We start from the raw sequence: 22,987 nt of genomic DNA, 5'->3' as shown, positions 1-22,987 counted from the left end.
TTGAGATTTTTCATAGTTCTTCATGATTGAGATACTAAAATTTGGTGTCTGAGCTCTTGGGGTTTGGATATTGACTTAGGGTTAAGGTGGTTTGGTGTTTGATTTGGATTCTTTTTAGTGGAAGAGATTAGAGTTTGTTGGAAAAAGGAGATTAGAGTTTCAATTTCGCAATAGACTGTGTAGCAAGTGCTGAGGTAGTGACTTCTTTGAGAGTGTCACCACCTTAAGAATGAGACTACTTTGAGAGAGTCTTTACCTCCAAATAATAAAGACAAGAGAAACAACAAGACATTTAACAACAGAAGGATTTTTTTTTCTTTATTAAAAGTGATTGTTACATCCATTTATTTATACAATTCATGCTTTATTTCAATTGACCACACATGACTCCTTCCTATTGGTTAGCAAATTAAGCACATACTTTAAAGAATACTAACCTCATCACATGCACGTCGCACGTGTGACTAGACTCTTTTTTTTATTTTGGGTTTATAAATAATTTCACATTCATTCATTTCTTTGACTCAATGCAAAATTCATATTAACCATTGATTGCAAAATAAAACATTGCTTCCACAATTCTACCCAAATTGTAAAGGTGTATATATTAAGTTCTTGAAAAGGAAAAAAATGAATACACCAAACCAAATCAACATATACCCTAAATATAAACACAATCACATTGGTGGTAATAATTCATTTTCTACATTTTATTCTAGAACCGTCAATGTAAAAGAGAAATATATACTTTCAAATTAAATCAAGTAATAAAATGAAATATAGTTATATATAAAAAGAAAATAAAAAATAAATAAAGAAAAGACAACAACCTACCCTCGCAAACATACCCCCAAACTCTCAAAATCTCATCTTTACTTCTCTTATATCATATCGGACTTTAATGGCAACACAATCTCACTCACAATCTGTTCATAAAACGGAAGGAAAAAAAAAACTCATAGTTGTTAACATAGTAAACTAAATGCGACAGCCACTATTGAAACCCAAAAAAAAAAAAAAAAAAAAAAAAAAAAAAAAAAACAAAGACAGAATTTGATTTCTTTTGTAGCACTGAACTACCGCCAAAATAAAGTATTTATTCTTTCCATCTGTTAATTGGTACTAAACTACTAATAATTTAATCAACCATAATTTTTGGTTTGGTTTCGCAGTGACAGATCAATTCAACCAAAGAGTTTGTAGAACATAGTTTTGGCATAGAGAGAAATGAGGGTGAGAACGAATGGAGAGACAATATAAAAGTTTGTGCGGAAAAACTGAAAAAGAGACATGTGAGATATTTTTAAATATAGATAGTGTGTACTAATTTTTAGGAAAAATGTGTCAAACTAATATATGTGTGTGTGGAGTATATATTATAGAAACTGTGTGAGATGTATCTACATTAGAAATTGCTCATGAATTCATTATCATATTTAAATTTATCTCATCTAATAGTTGAGCCAAAAGTTAGGCATGAGCTAGATTCGTTTACTAAATAGATTATTATAAATAATTTTTCTCACAAGTCAAACCGGAACGGTTCATAAAGGTAACCCTATACATGAATAGCCATACAATTTGAAAATTTGAATGACTACAAAAGGGACTTTGAGAAGTTTTCTTGGGATCAGGCGGCATAGACAATTTGAATGAACACACTAAGGATTTTCCTTCTGAACTTTGAACCCTAATAGGACAACAATGTTGTAGGTGAAAGACGGTTTGACCAGAGAGTTTTCAAGAAAATTAGTGGAAAGTTTCTTCTTCTTATAATTAATATCATACAGAAACAGTTATAGACTTAATTAAAGGACAAAGGAGTAAATTATGTTAAATTAGGAGATCATCATGAAATAGCTGGATTAGTACTCGGTCTTTGTTAATAGGTCTATTTGTCAAACCGTTGTTGAAGGTGAAAAGCATAAAAAAAAAGTGACATAATTCATCTAAAGTTTATATCAGACAAGAAAGATACTCTTTCACATGGAAAGCAAGACCTAAACTTATTTGTATGTTTATGAGTTAGTGACAGCCTGCTCATCCTTTACTCAACTCTCTACAAGAGCTTTGGAGTTAAGCATTTATAGAGCATCTTCTCCGATTACCACATTTTCAACATCTTGACCGATCAAACTGAGATTGCTTTCTCTATTTTTTTAATATTGATCTAGCTAATTGATTGTGCTATTAAATATTACACTAGTTTAGTCACAATATTTTATAGTAAATGATCATTGGCGTGCCATTGATTTCTTTGGTTGAATAAAGATTACAAAGATCATCTTCTTTGAAATATGAACACTGCATTAACTGCTTAAGATAGCAGAGATACTGTCAGTTTATAAATGAATAAATTATCTAAGCGTATACGTCATAGAAATATTCTGTCAATGGTTGCAGTTGCAGATATGCTCTATGGTCTATATTATAAAGTTAAAATGTATTAATATTACTCTCATTTCCTTTTCTTTCTTAAATAATCTGTATTACTGGTTATATTTCCAAGCCATTTTTCTTCTATAAATTTCTTTTGGGCATGAAGTTTAAACTTGGATGTCTTTCATCTCTGAAATATGTTTGAAAGGGCTATCTTCTTTTCTAGTTTGTATAACTCATTCTCCGATAATTTCGGTGCTTCTAATTAGTGATTTGACTTGGTGACTCCTAATTATAAATTTATGATTAAGCGAACTATGGCAAATAGGCATGATATTGCTGACCAGAATTAAGGCTCACAAGATATATTTAAGCTATTTCTTATATATAAAAACACATTGATCTTAGTGCTCCTACAACCAAAAACAAAAGGTACAAAATTTGATTATAACTCCTACTAAAAAAGTTAATATGGTTACATATTTTAAAATTTTAATTATTGAATTGCATTTTTTTATTTTCTTAACACGCATGTCAAATTTCGTACCATAGAATGCTATTTATTATTCAATCTATAAATTTATTTTTTATGCATAATTTTATACTACAAAAACTTAAAATTTAAACATTTTATTGATAACATAGTTATTAATCTTTGATCTTATGTATAGAAATTTTACAAATACAAAAAATATATAACAAAAATATAATTTAATTATAGATTTGTCAAAATTTATATTTAATAGAAAGATAATACATGAATGGATGAGTACAACTAAATTTGCCGTCAAATCTTGTAAAAAAGAAAAAGAGAGAAGGAGATCTTAATTAGCAAGTACTTTTTCCCAATAATTCAATTGATTTGCAAGTACCTTTTACCAATAATTCAATTGATTTATCTTATATTTGTCAAAATTTCAATAGAGCAAAGGACACATTTGGATTGCTGATTCAAAGTATGTCACTTTTTAAAGTTGAGAAGTTAAGACACAACGTGCATTCAGGGCTTGATAAAACAAGTGCAGGCGGAAATTTCCTTGTCGAACACTGGCTAGGAAACTTTCTTTTTTTTTTTTAATAACAGGCTAGGAAACTTTTTTTTGATTAGTTTATGTTCTCAAGTTTATCTTATGCGCATAATTAGTCCTTTAAGTTTGAAACATACGCAATTAGTCCCTCAAGTTTGTAAAATGAGTAATATAAGTCATTTTATTAACGGTCATTAACGGTATTACTTATGTGACTAACGGACAATGACTTAACATTTTATTTTAATGATGTGACATATTTTAATTAAAAAAATTACAAATTAAAAGTACACATAAGAAACTTTTTTTACAATGGTACCAATTTTTTTTAAAAATAAATTAATAATAAAAAAAACTCTTCTTTTTTTTTCTACCAATTGTAAATATATCAAAATTCGTGGGACCTACTAATGTGAACACAAACAACTACTTCTTTTCTTCTAAGGGTCCGTTTGGATACCGCTGAAAACTGAAAACTGAAAAATACTGTAGCAAAATAATTTTTAAATGTGTGAATAGTACCGTGGGACCCATTTTTAATGAAAAAGTTACTGAAAAGTGAAATTTGTGGGTCCATGAACAGTACATAATGTGCACTGATTGGCTGAAAAAAGTTTGAAAAGTCAAAATTTGCGGTTACTGTTCATTGAACAGTACATGAACAGTAACCGCAAGTCTAAAAAACGTGGAAAAAAAAAAAAAAAACTGAAAAACACAAACGCGCTGGTTTTCAGCGCAATCCAAATGCAGCTTAAATGACTTTTTTCCTTTTTCTTTTTTCTTTTTTTTTCGGGTCTTGCACGGAACTCACTGGTTGTCTTCTTCCTTCTTCTTTCTTGTTTTTCTTTTTATTTCCTTTCTCTCTTGCATGAACCCCACACACTAGTGGTCTAAGGTCTTCTTCTTCATTTTTTTTTTTTGGTGTTTACTGTTTTGCTATTTTGGTGGTCTTCTTGTTTCAAATAAAATAAAACTCAGTTGAATTTAACCCCATAAACAAAACAAAATTCATAAAAATAGATTCTCAAACCCAAAAAATAAAACCCATTTGAGTTCAACCCTCACCCACAAAACACAAACCAAATCAAACATTTAAAGAAAATAAAAGAAAGAAACAACAAAAGATATTAAGACATATGTGAATCATGTTAGGAACATATGTCAATATTTTATATAATTGGTTAATTTTTTGACAAAACGCACTTTACTTGTAATTGGGTAGATCTAAAATGTGTTTAATATTTCAAGGAACAAGGTTTTAAGTTCAAGTATTAAAACCATGCAAATCATGTCTAAGAAATAAGTAAAGAAGTGCTGGATTTTAAAGCTCGATAGCTAACTCAACAGTTAGTATTTATCAAGGTTTAAAAGCTGTTGAAACCCAATGCTCGACAGCTAGCTCGATAGATAAACTATCTATTGAGGTTTATGAAAAACAGATTTTCAGTTTTGATTTTCATCCAATTTGTGTGTATATGTTTGGGTTTTTTTTTCTCACAACCCTAAATATATATAAGAATTATTTTAAGGGCTGTCAAAAGTTGCGTAAGTGTGAAACAAAGTTGTGTTCATACAAATTGTGACGAAAGACAGAATTTGTCCTAGTTCATCTTTTTCTTAAAGAATCTGCTATATTTGTACACCGTAGGGTTTTGTAACCAAGGAGTTTCTTGATCTTCATCATGTGAAGAACTGAAGAACTTTGTGAACTGAAGAACTTTGTAGCCAACATTTTTCTTAAGTTGGTGAATAAGCCACGTATTGGGATCCGTGCATCGAATTGGTTAATCACATACTAGAAGCCGTGCATTGAAAATGAGAGATTGTTACTACAAAATAAGTCCAATTGGGTATTGGGTAAGGATTCAACTGTAGGTTGGTATAAAGTACTGTGATTCGTTTACTTATAACTGCTTGTTGTGATAATAGTGAATTCTCGAGAGTGGTAACCTTAAAATCACCCGATGGGGTTTTTGCTGTGTAAGTTTTCCCCATTCGTAAACAAATCACCGTATTAATTTAATTTCCGCTGCATTTAGTTAATTGGTGATTTGTTTGTACTACCACGCATGTTGCATGCTAATTGAATTAATTAATTAACTTGACTAATTAATTTTTTAATTAATCACAAGGGGTCAATAAATTCTTGGCCTATCAAAAGAGAAGCAAAGATGTTGCGAAGTGCTATATGATGCATGCCCTACTTTTTTGCTACTATGCCTCTATTGGGATTCCATGGGTTTTGTTTCATCCTGTGGAGTGTCTGCAAATGTTTAGCTATTTTAGTTTACTTTTTTTTTTTTTGTATTTTGTTACAATTTTGTGTAGTTGTTATGTTAATATATGTCTTGTTAGTGTGTGTATCTTTATCAACCCGGTTGGGTTGTGAAGTTTGTGGTGTTGTAAGACTTTTTAAAGTGTGTTTCTGTTTACATTTAATAAAATCCCAGTTTACAAAAAAAAAAAAAAAAAAAAAAAAAAAAAAATTCTAGGACCTATTTCTGTAATTTTAATTTGAAAATTTTTAATTAAAATATGCCACATCATTAAAATAAAGTGTCAAGTCATTATCCATTATCCACATAAGTAACACCGCTAACGACAGTTAGTAAAAGAACTTATATTGTTCATTTTGAAAACTTGAAGGATCAATTGTGCACGGTTCAAACTTGAAGGACTAATTGTGTACACATGGTTAACTTGAGAGACCAATATCGTAGTTTCACCTTTACATTAACATAAATTGGAATTTGTCTCTGTTCATTTATTGGGGATGGGAATATCTTATGATTCTTATCATAATAGAAGGGAAAAATCATGCACAAAGCAGTTTCAATGAGCAAGCCAATAGTAGTAAAATACTAAGAGGCACACTATATATATGTTTGTGTTGAAAGCAGTGTTGTTGATACCGTACCGTACCGGCCGGTACGGCCGAAATATACCGTACCGGCCGGTGATCCGGTACGGTTAACCCCCACGTTTTGTACCGGTAAAAATACCGGCCGTACCGGCCGGTATTTGAATACCGAACCGAAACGTTTAAAACCCTGTTTTGTTAATTCTGACATTTTCAAGGGCAAGATTGTAATTTTATTAAATCCTAATTCTAAAACCCTAAGTTCCTAACACTACCCAGTTCTTCCCGCACAGCCCTCTTTCTTTCTTTCTCTCTCTCACGCTCTCTCTCAGCTGCTCTGTTCTCTCACTCTCTCGGCCAATCTTTGTCTCACACTCGGCAGTTCCGCTGCTCTGTTTCTCAGTCGCCGACTCGCCGCTGCTCTGTTTCTCAGTCGCCGCTGCTCTGGTCCTGATGTAAATCCTTTTGAAGGATGGGAGTAGATCTTGTGTAATTTGTGTTTATTTGTTTTCTTTATGTGTAATGAACAATCCTATGTAATTTGTGTTTATTTGTTTTCTTTGTGTGTAATGAACAATTTTATGTATGTGTTTTTTTTTTTAGTTGATGTTAAAGTTTCAAACAATGAATTATTTGTTCTTAATTGAAGTAATGTTTTATGATAAACATGAATTTTTGAGGTATTGTTTTATGGTAAATAGAGATTTTGTGTATGTATGTGTGTATGTGTGTGTGTATATATATATATATTAAATATATAAAATAGCGGTAAACCCGAAACGGTACACCGGTATTGACCGGTATCCGAAATATACCGTACCGGTGGCCAAACCGGTACGACCTCCGGTACGGTATTGACAACCTTGGTTGAAAATATTAATGCAAAGAGTTTTGTATCTCAACTAGTACTTTCTGGTGTTTCTAACAAAAGTGTCCATGATTCAAAACACTTTACCCTATTATAACTATAAAATATATATATATATATATATATAAATGAGGATCAAGTTTGATATTTTGGTACCTGATTGTTCATAGGATTGGATATAATTAAAATAAACATAAAAAAAATTATTGCATTACACTGCATTTATATGGAAATTGACCCTCCTCAAATTGTCATGTCATTCAAAATTTTAAATAATTAACATGACTATCTGTACACTCTATTAGATTATAAATATAAAATCTTAATCATGAAATGTCAAAATGGAGGGGATCCTATTTTGTAGTGCTAGTGTCCACTCTCTTATGACTTAGGGAGGTTCTATGACCAACCAACCACAACCGAGGTTAATGGAGAGAGTTTAGACCCAACAAAATATCTACAAGCATCACCCATATAACTCACCAAATGTTAGGCTGACTTGAAGCCACCGTCTCAAAAGAAGTATCACTCGGTGACAAGCACCTCACCTCAACATTTATTGTGCCCCAAAAATCTCATATTGCATTTAGGCGATGTAACTTGTCGATCCCCATTTTGAGTCGCCAATAGTGCTCCCCAACCAATTGGCCTAAGTGATAGGCATCATATCCTCTGAAAAACCTAAATCTATAGGACGTTTTAGGCTTGAAAAAGGCAAAATCCCTAACTATATAAGGGGGTTCTCACACCTAGCAAAGGTATGGGAGAAAACTCTAAAGAATTTACTACTGATTTCTCTTAATCTAAATCAAAACACTGACTTAACCATTTGAGTGATCTATGTCTTTCTTATAAGATTGAAGTTGTAATTACCATTAATGAGAGAGAGAGAGAGAGAGAGGGGTGTGTTCAATGTGGGATTGTCCTTAATTAAACAATAAACATGCATTTTGTCATGACCTAAGGAAAATGCTAATCACATTTATGCTTATACTTCAAAATGGATTAGTTAAGTTACAATTAAAACTCCTTATAATCACTGATATAATCTAATTCAACCTAGTAAACGTACACATGAGCAAATTAAATCTTATTCATTTACATTGAAATGAGTAAATTGAATTAGTTACGTCATCAATGTTTAAACAAATATTGATTATTACTACTATTTTTGTATCTATTTAAATATTTATAATATGATAAAACATGTTACGTATACACATATTTTTTGAACTGAATAATTGTGAGTTGAAAATACGATTTCATTTTTAAGAAATAGGTGTGTAACAAACACCGTCATTTATAATATGACAAAATCTAATCCTTGATAGACAGGATTTAAACATAGCAAATAATATGGAGTAATTCAATTTTTTAGTTCTTCTTCACCACTAAAAGACAATTCTTTCAGATTTAAAACCCACCCCTCAACTTCGCTGATCTCAGCCTGCGTACCATCCTTTTTTTCCACACGACTTTAAAGCGGTTCAAGTCTTCTCTTACAGATTAGAAAAGAAAGAGGGTTTCTAGTAGGCAGTAGCTATCCCAAACATCTATTATTTTTATTTTATTCTATATTTTATGTATTGCTTTTGTTATAAAAGTCATGGAAGTCTTTTGTTTAAATACAAGAGAAGACTTACAAGAAAACCAGTGAATTGAACGCGGTATATACTTGTGTATGCCCTCTTTTATTGTGAATATTATTCTTAAAAAAAAATTTAGAGAGTTTTTGATCTGAAAACTCCAGGGAATATGATATCATCTCGAGCTGGTGAAGCTAATGAGCCTGTAGAGAATTTCATGGATGCAAAACCTGTAGTGATCAAAGAATTTGACTTCTTTTCTGCTAATGATAACTGCGAGCTGCTAATTCCAAAAGGGTCACCAGAATTTCGACACCAAGATGACAAGGTTGCATCACCACCATTACTGACTCCAAAGGAGCCCTCCAATATTAATGTAAGTGTGTGTGTTTTCAATTTCATCTGCCTTTTCTTATACACATGTACATATTATGCAAACTGCGCTAGAGTAAGTTACTTTTTAGCTTGCTTTCTCATGCACAACATACATGGTTTTTTTTGTTTTTTTTATTTTATATATATATATATATATATATATATATATATTTATATGTTTATGAGTTTCTGTATATTCTTAACCTGAATATTCTTAGTATTTGATCCATAACTTCTTCTTTTATTTTTATTCATTTATTCTTTTTTGTAGGAAAAGGTAAGTATTTTTTTTAAAAGTATTTTATAGGTAAATATATATATATATATATTTATATATATATTAAAAAAACAAGTGTTAATATCGAGTTTCATATATATATGATATTCAGTTGAGTATGCTACGGGTCAAGCTTGAGCAAGTAAGAGATGAGAATCGAAATCTGAGAAGCTTGTTGGATCGGGCCACCAAGAATTACACAGCTCTTCATGATCACCTCCTTTCAGTGATGCAAAAACCAGCCGACGTTAATCATTCTTTGCCGGTAATTTTGGTTTCTCATACTCTTATAAATCATCCAAACTAGATTTAGCTGGTTAATTGGTGTAGCAACTGTTCATGTATAGTTGCAAACATTGAACAAGACCACTTTTTGTTTTTGTTTTTATATATGTATACATAATCATACCTTCAATATCAATCTGTTTGTGAAGACTTGAGAGTAGCGTTGACCAATCTCATTTAATCTATTTTGTATTATTCAGAACAATTTGCTACTTTTGGCAAGAGTCTGTAGTTCAATTAGACTAATGTAAAAACTAAAAACAAAACCGTCTCCATTTGAGATGATCCATTTTACACGTCAAATTATATATTACATTTACAAATTTAAAAATGTATTTAGTGAATTAGATTCCAAAAATAAAATATTGACTCACTAATAATGAAATACACCATTTTATAATCAGAAGGATGAGAGACAAGAAGTGGGTGGTTCGACCCTACCCGCCCGACAATCCAAAGACCCGGGGACATCTACTTCAATATTGGATATAAATGAGGCTTTGCATTCAGAGGACAAGACACAAGAAAGATTGGCTTCTCCAGAAAACAATAATATGGAAGTAATGTCGAAGGAAATGGACCACAGCATGACTGATCAGATTGGCAGGAAACATGGGTCCTCAAACAATGATGATGATGTTGATCATACAACACATCGTTGGGGTGCACTAGGACAAAACTTAGAGGAGGAGAATAGACCTGATCAACAGGTATTTTGCAAGAAGGCAAGGGTGTCCATAAGAGCAAGATCAGATGCCCCATTGGTATGGTCATTAACTATAATTTGATATTCCTTTCAAAGTGCTCATTTGAGAGTGCTTATTTTCATTGGTTTATAGTGTAGTTGTACCAACTACCAAGTAAAAATAAAATTTTTAAAATTTGTATATAAATCAAATAAGCTGGAAAAAAATTGTGACAAACTTAATGGAAGCAACATAACTCCATGAAGTAAATTAATGAAGAAATTTTGGTGTTTTAGATGAGCGATGGATGTCAATGGAGGAAATATGGTCAAAAAATGGCAAAGGGTAACCCCTGTCCTCGTGCTTACTATCGTTGCACCATGGCCACTGGATGTCCAGTTCGTAAGCAGGTGAGACTACTCTTTCATATAATTTTGAATGAATTAAATTTTTTAATCAAGCAAAAAAAATGTAAAAGAATACAAGCTGGTTATAGCCTAATCTAGAAACAAAAATGCCAAGCTTGTAACTCGAGCGTGGCTATAAAAGAGATGGGACAATGATTAGCAGGATCAGCAAGTGCATGCCTGGCTCGCCCTCTCCAAATCGTATCAGAAAAGAAACAAAAACACAGCTATTAGCTAGGTCAAAGTGTTCAATCAGGGCTATCAATGGCAAAATACGTAGTTTAATTGAAATTCTTCTTCTTCTTTCTTTTTTCCTGACACTCTTGATCTAATCCAATCCACATAATTTGGAGTATCATAATTATCCTCAAATTCTTGACATCTGATAGAACCCATATTGTGCTACAATGCCCTTAAGCTACATGGTTTTACTAAGCTAACTTTGATATCATATAATATAAACTCGTTAAGCCTCCACAAATTTATTTTTGTAATTTAATTTTATTAAAATAAATAAATGAACAAATTAAACAAATTACAAATAAAATCTATATACTTTTTTAAAAAAAAATCTATATACTAATATGCCAAGTTACCAACTCAAAAAAAGAGAGAGAGAGAAGAAGGACCAATAAAACAAGACAAAAGAAGCACAAAAATTAGAACCCGGTTACAGAGGCACGTCCTGTGGTGCTTTACATCACAGACTCACAGCTCAAAGTGGAAAGTCCAAACATCATGCTACAACTTAGCTGTCCATTAACTTTTAATGAATCAAATGTCTTTTGAACTTTGGTTTCTCCGTCTTTCTTGGAGACAAACATTAAAAATAACAAATGTCTTTTGATCCAATCAACCAACTCACCCAACTTCTTCTTCCTATGAATATTCCCAAACCACTCACTGCTCCATTCATTTCACACTCTCACGTTCCAAGTCCCTCACCTTGACACCTCTCCAATGGCAACTCCTTCTCCAACCAACCCTCCTTCTTATGTAAGATGCATCTTACATAACCCAAGTGTATACACAAAATTTCAAGTTTGAAAATCGAACAATTGAAATATTTCACAAATGTAAAATTTTTATTGATGAATGAAAGGGTACAGTGCTTTATATTTATATTCTATTACAAAAAACTAATCCTATGATTTAATGTTCTTGAAAAAAAAAAATTCACCTTGAGAATTGTGCCAACATAGTCTTGATTTGAATACAAAATATCCTCCACTCTAAAGTCTCTAATTGAAAAGTGGATTGGAATTTTTTTACGAATTGTGATGAATTTCTAATTATGCACCTCTTAAAGACTCTTTGTCCTTCGCATTCTTTGTATTCAAAAACTTATGAGTGGAACTTCATTAGGGATTTAGAGCTTGAATCGAGTATCTTCAAGGGATTAGAATTTTTGAAGTGTCTAGTGGTTTTGATACTTAATTCTAGTAGAACTCTAAGACTTGTAAGAATGATATGAATGAATGTTCTTAGAATATTCTTCACATTCGAAGGTTTTGATGTAGAAATTATTTGGGGCATTAAAGCTTGAATCCTATGGATCTTTGATGAATTAAAGTTCTTGAAGTTTTTGGGAGGCTTTAAAGCTTAATTCCATTCATATTCTGAGATTAAGATGAATGATTAAGACGAATATTCTTTGTATTAGAAGTTTTTGGATGTAGAAGTTCTTCATAGTTTTGGAGCTTGAATATGAAGTTTCAAAAGTTGAAAATTTTGGAGGCTTTGGAGCTTTATTTTAGTAAAATTTTGAAACTTCTGAGTAAGTTCCTCGCCTAAAACTAATGAATGACTTTATTTATAGGAGTCTTGGGAAGGTTTAATGATATAATTTTAATTTTGATTGGCAACAAATGTTATAATTTAAATGGAAAGGTTTTAAGTCTTGTTCTCTAAGGGACACATGATATTAGTTGATTTGTCAAAATGTCCTAATTTTACATAACACATGACAATATTTAATTAAACATCTTGTGCCACTTTAAATTAAAATATTGGCACATGTCAACATGAGATTGACTCTTGGATATTTTTTGTAATTTCCATTTAGTGACATTTGGAAAATTTCCATTAATTTTTTTTAATAACAATAGTGGAACCCACAAAATAGCATGTGACATCTTGTAATTGGCTGTTTTGACCCTACCATATGGACTTGTGATATGATGTGGAAATTTTATGATTGTTTGAAAATTTTTCTCTTTACACCAACAAAAGAAATAATCAGATTTGCGTTCATACTTCAAAAGAGTTTGTTAAGTTCCAATTAGGGCTTCTCAGCCATACTTGCTTACATATTTTATTTCAAACTAATAAACACCTAAGGTGAGACTCAGCACACATCTACATAATACAAACTTATCCAATATGCCAACCCACAAAATTCGAGATATTACAATCTCTCCACATAAATTCCTAACATTTTTGCTAGGGTTTAGATAGTATTTTAGTCCCCTCAAACCACATGGTGGTACTAACTTTAATACCATTTGACACAATTACAAGAAAACTCTATTCATATTTGCATTTATATCCTAAAAGAACTAATCAATTACAATTATGATCCCTTGTAATTGCTTATAGATCCTAATTTAACCTAGTAAATATATGATGTTAGACTTAACTCAAGTCCGCACAACACATACTTATCCATTCCATTTCACATGATAATCGGTATCACAATCAACTTTTATTTTTCGGATTTGAATGCTAAAATGCTCCCAATCTTCGTTTTAACTAATAATTATAATCCTATCTAAACGTTTGAAATTTAGGCATCATTAATGTATATTTGTGATTCAATTGATTTGGTTTTAAAGCATTCATTCTTATATATAATATAGATAAATCGGCTCTGGGCATTTTTTTTAAGATTCTTTTTACTGTTTTTAGCATTTAGTGGGTTTTAATTATCTTTTGTTATAAGTGAAAAATAATGTTCTAGGATCATACTTAAGCTCTTGGGCATAGAAGATTTTTTTTTTCTTTTGAAAACTCCTCCTAATGGTTACAAAAGTGTGTTAGCTAAGGCTACAAAAGTGCTTGTAAGGGCTAATAACAAAATAAGGTATCTTGTGAATATATAGAATATATGTAAGAATATATAGAATATATGCTATCATAACAAAATAAGGTATCCTGTGAATATATAGAATATATGCATCTTCTTCCTCACATTATGTAGGTTTTATAAATATGTAGAGCCAACACAATATAACAAGAAATATTCATATATATATATATATATATATATATGATACATGAGATATTATAAAAAGCAAAATAGTATAGTAACATTCTTTTTGTTCTTTTATTCAATAATAACATTTTTTTTTGAAATTTAAATGAAGGGTGTGTTTGGATACCGTTTATTGTTGAAAACTGAAAACTGAAAATATTGTAGCAAAATAAGTTTTAAATGTGTGAATAATGCGATGGAACCCAATTTTGAAGTTATTTTTACTGAAAAAAATACTTGTGGATTTCATGAACAGTGCACGGAACCCACTGGAAAATATGGGATGTAGCTAAAAAGTGTTTTTCAACACTATCCAAACATACACAAAGTGTTGAATTCTCCTATTTTGTGTTTTTTAGTAGCAAGTGTTATTATTAAGTTATGCTTTCAGTGTATTTTTGTAGTGTATGTAATAGATTTTTCCCTATTATTAATGCTAGATATATGTGTTTGCAACAGGTGCAAAGGTGTGCTGAGGACGTGTCCATCCTCATAACAACGTATGAAGGAAACCATAACCACTCTCTCCCACCAGCAGCCACGGTCATGGCTAGTACAACATCAGCAGCAGTGAACATGCTCCTTTCTGGCTCAACAACAACTAGTAGTAATGGCAGTCACAAATATAACCCATCAAATCCAAGCCTCTTCCCATCAATGTTACCAAATTATGCTATCTCTCCCACCATGGCCACCCTCTCTACCTCTTCACCATATCCCACAATCACACTCGACTTAACCCACACCACTCACCACCCCATGCAACGCCCACCTAATTTCTCACTTCCCTCCCCACCAACTTTCTTCCCTTTGCCCTTGCATAATGGAGTTCCACAACAACAACAACAACTCACAGAGCATCATCATCATCCCTTGTACATGTCTTCTAATAAGCCACCCACCACATTGGTGGATACAGTCACTGCAGCTATTGCCACAGACCGAAACTTCACAACAGCACTAATGGCAGCTGTTTCATCGATCATGGATTCAACTCAGAACAAAAATAATGCTAGTAATATAAGTGGACAGGACACTTGTTCTGATGAAATGGCTGTAGTGCCTGTTGCCCCACAACTTCCTGATCAATCCTGCACCACTTTTGCCACAAATTAGTCCTAGCTTGTTTCTAAATGAAGAAACAAAACAAACTAGTACTGCAAGCACTGGATTAGTTTTAAACGTGAATATTAATTTGTTTGCCTAGCAATAAGAAGCTGGTATGTACAGAAATGTTTTTCAGTTTTGGTGGCTTGTATCACTGGGTTGGCAAGCATAAATTCCCATCCATTCGTGTTGTTGGACAATGGAAAAAAACGATGTTAATTATAGCTGCATTTTTTTTAAAACAATTTTCTTGTCCTACCCCTCTTGAAAAGAAAAGTTTGAACAATTTTCGTCCTAAACAATGCTGCATATTTTTGAATTTGTGGAACTCCCCAATTTTCTGTGTACTAGAATCCTCTACATTTAAAAATAAACAAAAGCCTCTGCATTTAAATAAGAGTTTTGAAACTCAATTTGACCTATTGATATTTTCAATAAAGATATCAATGTTCAAATCACTCATTCCTATTGTTGTAATTATTAAATAATCTCAACTAAAAAAAAATACCTATTGAATTATTATTATTTTTTTTTAAAAGCTCTATTTTTAAAGTTAATCTATTACATGGTGCAGATTAAATATTATAAATATAAATGTGTATCTTGTGACATATTATTTAAAATCTTAAATAATACCACACTATATATAGACATTGTTAAAGGTTCCAGTTAATTTAATTCGTAAAGTCATTATTAAATTTAAGATTTAGGGTTCATATTCTACCTACACCAAGAACTAGTTAGTGTAATTATCATGGAGTTGACGCAATGGAGAAAATTCTATTAATACAGGCTGGATCAAATGCAACAAGTGGATCAAATTCTCTTCTTTTTTTTGTTTTCTTTTGAATTGAAAAATAAAAATTATGATTAGGAATATTTAATTCTCTGTGAAGAAAGTCTTCAACAGCACCAGTGGTCTAGTGGTAGAATAGTACCCTGCCACGGTACAGACCCGGGTTCGATTCCCGGCTGGTGCAACTTCTTTTATTTATTTTTTTTATTCTTACCTCCAACAATCATTTCTTTCCACTTTTCAGCACAAAGATTTGCAGATTTTTTTATTCTTTACTTTCTTTACTTCCTAACAATGCTCGACCAAACATTTAACAATATCAATATGTAGTGGTTGAGAGGGAATTAAAGAAAGCAGAGACTCGGCAAAATTTTTGTTGTAGCTCTTTATGCAAAGTTGCAAACTTAATCCGTATACTAAAACTTTTCTTATCATATATGACCACAGAAGTAACATTTCTTTTTGCTATCATCTAATGCTAAACCGAATGATGTCACATTTATTTATAAACACACCAATTACCTTTACACAAAGCTTTAAAGCATTGGAATTTGGAAGTCAAAAGGGCATGTTACATATTGAAAGGGTCATGTACCCCTATCATTGCTTTACCACAGCCTGGCTTAGCTTTAACACCAAACAAACAATCTCCTATGCAGCTTTGGCAAATCCCACCCTGAGATTACCAAAATCAAACACTGTGTGGTATGCTCCCAGGAACAAATCTCCAAGAACCCTGCATTCAGACATTTCTGTAATACACTGTAGATTCATTTATATATCTTAACCTTCAAACTTGATGATGCATTAAGAAATGTAGAGTTTTCATGCATAATTAGGTGCATAGGCATCTGAATGCAAGTTCAGACTGGTGAAAATGTATGAAGTCAGAAGCCACGGAGAGAGAGAATAATCAAAGCCGTACCAGAGGGGTCCTTGAGGAGGAGGAACATCCAAAGCACCAAACCCACTAACGCAGACAGTGCCATAATTTTCTTCAACTCTGAGCGTGTACTGAGTTGAAGGTCCAAAAGGAGTAAGAGATTTTCAAAAACAATAAGCATATTTATATTAGGATTGGAACACAAACTAGAAGAGATTCATTATAGTATTTTGCTTTCATTCTCAAAATTTGAGGGTTTTTTATTTATTTATAGATAAGCTACTTGTGTAACAAAGAAATACATAAAGGTGATAGAAAAAAAAAATTGAGCAAGCTAGCACTGAATAAAAGCTTGAGCCCATCGAACCTTAATAGTTTTTGATTGTAATGAAAAATTGTGACAATGAAAATCAAATTATACAGAACATTTAGTCATGTGAGCTGTTATATTCTAAGGTCAACCCCATTTGATATTATGGCATGAATTATTATTTTCAATGGTGTATCATGTTCGCTCTTCCAAACAAAATGCAAAGAAGTTAACTAATGCATAAAAAGATACACACCTGCTCTGGAGAGAGGGGGAAGGATTTGTTCCCAATTGTGAATGAAATATATGGCATGCCAGCTATATTATCGCAGTCAATAAATGACTTTCCTATTGGATTCGGGAGCCTCTCACACAGCTTTAACAGATGGAAATTTAAAAATAAAAAATAAATTAAAAAAAGGGAAAAAAGAAAAAAATAATTGTTGTTAGTCCTAGTCTATTCTTACAAAAGTGATGTGACAATTAGAAGAAAAAAGTTCTATTCTTTGGAGAGAAATTACCTCATTTACATATGTAAATACTTTTTCCTTTGTTCTCCTTTCCTTAAGCTGTACTTGAATCCAGTAGACAATCATCCCACAAAAAGTACAGAGAGCACTCTCATGATCATCAACTGATGACCCGGCCTGAGTTTCATTATAAACCATTGATGCAATCCCAGTGCTGCAAAGTTTGGTTTTTCTTGTGATAACCGAGAATGAAGAAATACAAAATCTTCCCCACAATCATCCCATAAAACAACAGAAAAGGACGCAAGTTGATTACCTTAAATGATGAGTGCCATTGCAGAGTCCAACACCTACGCATATTGTCTCAGGTCTTACCTGCAAACGTGGGAAGTGAACTTTTAAAATTCTAGGAAGGAGCTGTAGATAACCATTGAGAGAGTTAATAGAAAAATTAAAGGGCTAAGGAAAACGAACCCCTTCTATTAGGTATTCCCATATCATACTGCCATACTTATACATGACAGTTTTACATTCTATACTCACAATCCCTGCCGCTCCAATGGCATGATTTATTTGAGCCACAATGGTCTGAAAACAAGGTAGAACAAAAATTGTCACAGAAGAAAATACTGCAAAGTGAGAAATTTAAACTAGCTTAAAGTATAGTATTGATACAGTTGGACCAGCAAGTAAGGATGTCCCCGAGTCCACAATGGCAGCACAGCCAAACTCGCATAATCCTGGAAATTTTAAAAGTTGTCATCGTTTATTATGCATGTATGAACTGAATAGAATGGAATGAGCTAAGTTGTACTTCTTAGGCCTTATATATCAAAATAATAACTGAAGAGATTATTTTCCTTTTTAATTCATGTAGAGAAAATAATAAATTACCCTCACAGTCAAAACACCTAGTGATCACTAATCAAGTGAACACATAAATTGGAAATTCACCAACAATTTGATAGTCCTTCTTGATTATTCATTTCACATTTTCAAGATTGTTTTAGATAAGATTTTGGCTTAACTGGATCAGAAAAGGCATAGACCTCATTTACTGTCAAGGCTGTGTCCTTCAATAGAACTAGTGCATACTTCAGCAAATTTAATTTCTTAACATATAATTCATTCATGCTCTAATTAAATTATCCAGACAGCTAAACACAGAAAGGAATGGAAATGTAACGGAACCTGTTGGTCTGTTTGCAATGAGAATGTCTCCCACCTCAATCTGGATAGATGAATTTAGTTTTAGTCAAATGTCACACAAATTGATGATAAGAAGATACTAAAGGGGAGTAACAAATTCTTAATTTTATAGACCTGCCAGTAATCCTGGTGGGTCAATGGGACATAAGTGTGGTCACCCCTAAAGTGCCTCCAATCGATACCCCCAAAGACAATCTCACCTCCCAACCTTGATGTTGGATCTCGATTTAGCCAGAAAGAGAATATTTGCTGACTTATATGATGTTGGAAAAACATATCATACCTGTCCTCAGAAAAGTCGTGTGCACAAGGCCTCGAAAGTTAGGAAATAAAAAATGGAGAATAGCCCTTTAAATCCTCTTCACTAATGAAGAAAAAAAGTATACAGTCAAATAGATACATCAAATTTAACACTAAATCATGTGAAAACTATACCACACTGGCGTGACATGCCCCACGGAAATATCCTGAAACCCAAGCCCAAGCACTCCATCATACTCTGTTGTTACGAATGGAAAAAATCCTTCCCGAGTAACCTCTACAAATTCCTGAAGGATAAGAGCTGACATAACATGAGTGCAATGAAAACATAACATATTTTAAAGTATGAATGAAACTTTGGGCAATTAAAATAAAAAAACTCAACTTGATCTTTAATGACAAAGTCCCCAACTCTGACATGATCTTGGCTGAAGAAACCAAAAACAGATCCAGAACCATAAGGGATTTTGCAATGTTTTCCTAAATAAGATTGAAAAACAACTTTGAGAATGATCACTGTATAGCAACAAAAAAAATACAAGATATGTTATGAATATTCAGAAATTTTTTTTACCGATTTTGGTATAGGTACGGGATAGCCTGGCCCTGTACTTAGAATGGATATAGCAAGCAATCTGCATACATATAGTCATGCTTTACAAAGGACTTCAATAGAAAGAAGGAGCATAAAACACAAGAACTCATATTAGTAAAAAAAAACATACAGACAAGACGCATTTTGAAGAGGGAACCCAAAGATTGGAGCTGCCAGTATCAAAGACAACAGTAAATATTTGGCGGGGAGTACCAATACCAATCTCTCCATAATACTGGGCATCATAATAATTCTTTAGATATATTATATCTGTTTTGAGAACATTTGAATTACTATTAGTATCCCCAAGACCTCTAGCATGAGAAGCATCTCTATTGGGGATTATTCTTGCAGCTTTTAGACTTTTAAGGTCTAAAGAGCGCTTCTTTAGAGCAATTCTAACTAGCCCATCATTATCAGAGGGAGTTGTGGAAGCCAAGGAGTCTGACAAAGCCCATATACAGATTGCAACCAGAAGACAGTACTTAATCCCCATGCTCATGCAGTCTCTGGTTTAACATAATAATAAGAATTTCAGAAAGCGTATATAACAATTGCATATTTGAATGAAGGCACAAAATACATAAACCAGAATGAAATCAAAGAGTGATGATGCTTATAATATTCATTTTTACAAACATTTGTCCAACAATCATAAATATAACAGAGAATTACTTGTTCCAAGTTCCCAAAAAGTGGTTGTGAATGCCTTATTTGCACACTACTTGATCATTTAAACTTTAAAGCCCCTCTATCAAGAAATTAAGTTTAATAAAACTATCAATGGCATGTTCATGCACGTATGAAAGAGCTGGAAAGTGCATAAAGGCCTATTAACCGCGAGTCATAACAATAAACACACAAACATAACAAAAGAAAAATCAGACATGGCTACTACTTATGATGATGATGAATAGTATAGTAGAGTAATAGGTAGGAAACTTCGCAGTTGATATACCTGATTTAGGACACAAGGTGGTCGTGGCTGATAATTGAGAAGTTATATAGATATATATACGTTTATGTAGTGAGTTGCCAATGCGCGAAAGAGTAGCAAGTACGTATAAGATGTTTTTGACTAAAGTGGTGGGTAACATAAGGTTTTGTCGTCCACTAGTCCATGATAATTATTTCCTTGCTAGCTAGTGTGTGTGCTGTCCTTAGTTTCATGGGAGTTATTCTCATTCAGTCTCAAACTAACATACTGCGATTACTTGTTCGATCAGGGAAGAGGAAACCACCACGTAACTTCGTGGAGTTGTAGGATGATATACATATATGCATGCTCTTTTGTTTTTGAGTACGGATTGACGAAACAACGTTGTCACTTACTTGACCACGCCACATACGATAATGAGTGATAATCTAACATGCCAAACGACACAAGATTCTGCATGCTTTTTAGCGGAAGACACGTCGTTTAAAGCAATGGTCAATCGTGTATAACAACCAATCTTCTCTATCACCCCTTTTTTTTCTTTGGTGAAAAGCTTAGGGAATTTAATTACTTGAAATAAGCATAAGTGTGTAGATAGCTAAGAATATAATCAGTGCGACATATGACATTGAAGAGCAACGATGAAGCAACACATTGAAAGCATAACTAGACATAACCAATAAGATCTCAAGTATAGATAGAGGCTTATTCTACAAGAAGAGACACAGTAAACACATTATAACTATAAAACAATAAATTCTACTTTTTTTTTTTTTTTTCAAAATTATGATTACAAAAAGTTTAGAACTCAAGGATAACACAAATCCATTGGAAACCATGTCTCCTAAGTCATTAGTTTAAATCAATGTTATTAATTCCGTTTTGATTTGTTTACTAAAATAAAATATTTCGATACTGGTCTATTTCAACGTACCATTTTAAAATGTTTTAAAATTCCTAAAAAAGGCACACACACATATATATAAAAGTATCAATTAAAGAAGTGTTACTATTATATAAAATAATGAATTTAATTTAATTGTCTAAAAAAATTTCATATAGTGGGATTAAAAAACCATTTATTATAATTTTTCTACAAATAAAATTCACATTTTGGATAATTGTAAAAAATACAATAAATGTGAGAGTTGAAGCACTTATTGCATGGACAAAAGTTATTAATATTTTAATTAATATATAGATTCTAAATAAAATTCATAAATGTTATGTCGACAATATTTTCATAATACTTTAACAACAAATTTTAAGTGACAAGTTATTACTAGTTGATATAGGTGGGCAAAAATTAATTTTAGTAGTAGGTTCAAATTAAAACCAATAACAACTTTCAACTTATAATTTGATATGAAAGTGTTGTGAAAATGTTGTAAAACATAACATTTTTACTAATAATAATACTTTTTTTAGTATAAAATTATAAACATTAATATATATTAATAATGTTATATACCATTGTACCTAGACAACACCTAGTCTGACACATGATTTTTTTTAACTTTTCTTTGTCATTTGAATCCAAAGCTAACCACAACTAATAACGTGTGGCTTAGTAAAAGTTGAAACTTAAAAGACCACTAGACTCTAGAAGACCGTAGAAACAAAAAACTAGAAAATTAAAAGAGTAAAAGAAGAAGAAGAGGGAGAAATGGAGAAGTGAGGAAGAAGAAGGAGATGAAAAAATGGAGAAGAGAAGAAGAAAAATGGCAACCAACGACATGATGGGGACTTCAGATTGATGGGTTTTTATTTTTTATTTTTTTTAAGTCCCTAAATTTGATACCTGCCAAAATGTATAGTTCAACCGAAATTAGTGGAACTTCCCGAAACTGGTCGAAATTTGACCCGAAGTGGAACATGTGGTATTATCGTACCAGATTGCATGCCGGTACGGGATATTTTGGCCATTTCAACCGGAACGGAACGAAATTAATAACATTGATCATTTCCAAAACTAACCATAACTATTAATGTGTGGTTCAGTAAAAGTTGAAACTTAAAAGAGTACTAGACCCTAGATGACAGCAGAAGCTAGAAAATTAAAAGAGTAAAAGAAGAAGAAATGGAGAAGAGAGGAAGAAGAAGGAGATGAAGAAATGGAGAAGGGAAGAAGAAGAATGGCAACCAGCAACATGGTAGGAACCTCAAATTAATGGGTTTGTAGTGTTTTTTTTTTTTTTTTTTTTTAAGTCAAAATTTGATACCGACCAAAATGTACATTTCAGTCGAAATTGGCCAGAACTTGACAAAATGGCCGGAACTTCCCGAAATTGGCCGGAATTTGATCCGAGGTGGAACGAGTGGTATTACCATACCGAATTGCATGCCGGTACAAGATATTCCAGCCATTTCGACTGGAACGAAACGAAATTAATAACATTGGTCATTTCCAAAGCT

At 32.3% G+C, this 22,987-nt stretch overlaps 2 protein-coding genes and 1 non-coding gene across 6 annotated transcripts; 2 read left to right on the top strand and 1 right to left on the bottom strand.

The window, feature by feature from the left end:
- The first annotated feature begins 8,734 nt into the window (after positions 1-8,734).
- On the top strand, positions 8,735-15,366 carry LOC115950585 (probable WRKY transcription factor 47). Of its 2 annotated transcripts, XM_031067787.1 has the most exons (6): positions 8,735-8,802; positions 8,886-9,097; positions 9,486-9,638; positions 10,063-10,422; positions 10,641-10,754; positions 14,464-15,366. In XM_031067787.1, exons 2-6 carry the CDS (start codon positions 8,891-8,893, stop codon positions 15,118-15,120), a joined length of 1,491 nt encoding a protein of 496 aa, XP_030923647.1. In that variant the 5' UTR covers positions 8,735-8,802; positions 8,886-8,890; the 3' UTR covers positions 15,121-15,366. The 2 variants fall into 2 exon arrangements, with proteins under 2 accessions (XP_030923647.1, XP_030923646.1); XM_031067786.1 differs by having other exon boundaries at positions 8,745-9,097.
- A 654-nt stretch (positions 15,367-16,020) lies between these two features.
- On the top strand, positions 16,021-16,091 carry TRNAG-GCC. Its single transcript has one exon. It is a non-coding gene; the product is annotated as a tRNA-Gly (tRNA).
- Positions 16,092-16,321: 230 nt separating this feature from the next.
- On the bottom strand, positions 16,322-20,695 carry LOC115950858 (aspartic proteinase A1-like). Of its 3 annotated transcripts, none has more exons than XM_031068125.1 (14): positions 20,594-20,695; positions 19,766-20,144; positions 19,615-19,675; positions 19,426-19,520; positions 19,215-19,327; positions 18,894-19,062; positions 18,762-18,801; positions 18,246-18,310; positions 18,045-18,158; positions 17,887-17,945; positions 17,622-17,784; positions 17,357-17,476; positions 16,833-16,921; positions 16,322-16,643 (listed from the first exon to the last, which is right to left on the bottom strand). In XM_031068125.1, the coding sequence occupies exons 2-14, from the start codon at positions 20,135-20,137 to the stop codon at positions 16,559-16,561; spliced, it is 1,545 nt and encodes a 514-aa protein (XP_030923985.1). In that variant the 5' UTR covers positions 20,138-20,144; positions 20,594-20,695; the 3' UTR covers positions 16,322-16,558. The 3 variants fall into 3 exon arrangements, with proteins under 3 accessions (XP_030923985.1, XP_030923983.1, XP_030923984.1); XM_031068123.1 differs by lacking the exon at positions 20,594-20,695 and adding an exon at positions 20,311-20,504; XM_031068124.1 differs by lacking the exon at positions 20,594-20,695 and having other exon boundaries at positions 19,766-20,200.
- Positions 20,696-22,987: the final 2,292 nt, after the last annotated feature.

The sequence above is a fragment of the Quercus lobata genome, chromosome 6 (genome assembly GCF_001633185.2).
Source record: "Quercus lobata isolate SW786 chromosome 6, ValleyOak3.0 Primary Assembly, whole genome shotgun sequence".
NCBI classification, from domain to species: domain Eukaryota; kingdom Viridiplantae; phylum Streptophyta; class Magnoliopsida; order Fagales; family Fagaceae; genus Quercus; species Quercus lobata.
This window is presented reverse-complemented; position numbering and strand designations above follow the sequence as displayed.

What these genes read in the sequence shown, in the direction of transcription:
- LOC115950858 (XM_031068125.1), bottom strand. Translation starts at nt 20,137, where the DNA reads ATGAGCATGGGGATTAAGTACTGTCTTCTGGTTGCAATCTGTATATGG. An exon ending in AATGGCACTCATCATTTAAG is followed by an intron (nt 17,785 to 17,886) that starts GTAATCAACTTG and finishes CAAACTTTGCAG; the next exon opens with CACTGGGATTGCATCAATGG. An exon ending in CCTCCTCAAGGACCCCTCTG is followed by an intron (nt 16,644 to 16,832) that starts GTACGGCTTTGA and finishes GTCTGAATGCAG; the next exon opens with GGTTCTTGGAGATTTGTTCC.
- LOC115950585 (XM_031067787.1), top strand. Translation starts at nt 8,891, where the DNA reads ATGATATCATCTCGAGCTGGTGAAGCTAATGAGCCTGTAGAGAATTTC. An exon ending in ACGTTAATCATTCTTTGCCG is followed by an intron (nt 9,639 to 10,062) that starts GTAATTTTGGTT and finishes TTTTATAATCAG; the next exon opens with AAGGATGAGAGACAAGAAGT. An exon ending in GATGTCCAGTTCGTAAGCAG is followed by an intron (nt 10,755 to 14,463) that starts GTGAGACTACTC and finishes TGTTTGCAACAG; the next exon opens with GTGCAAAGGTGTGCTGAGGA.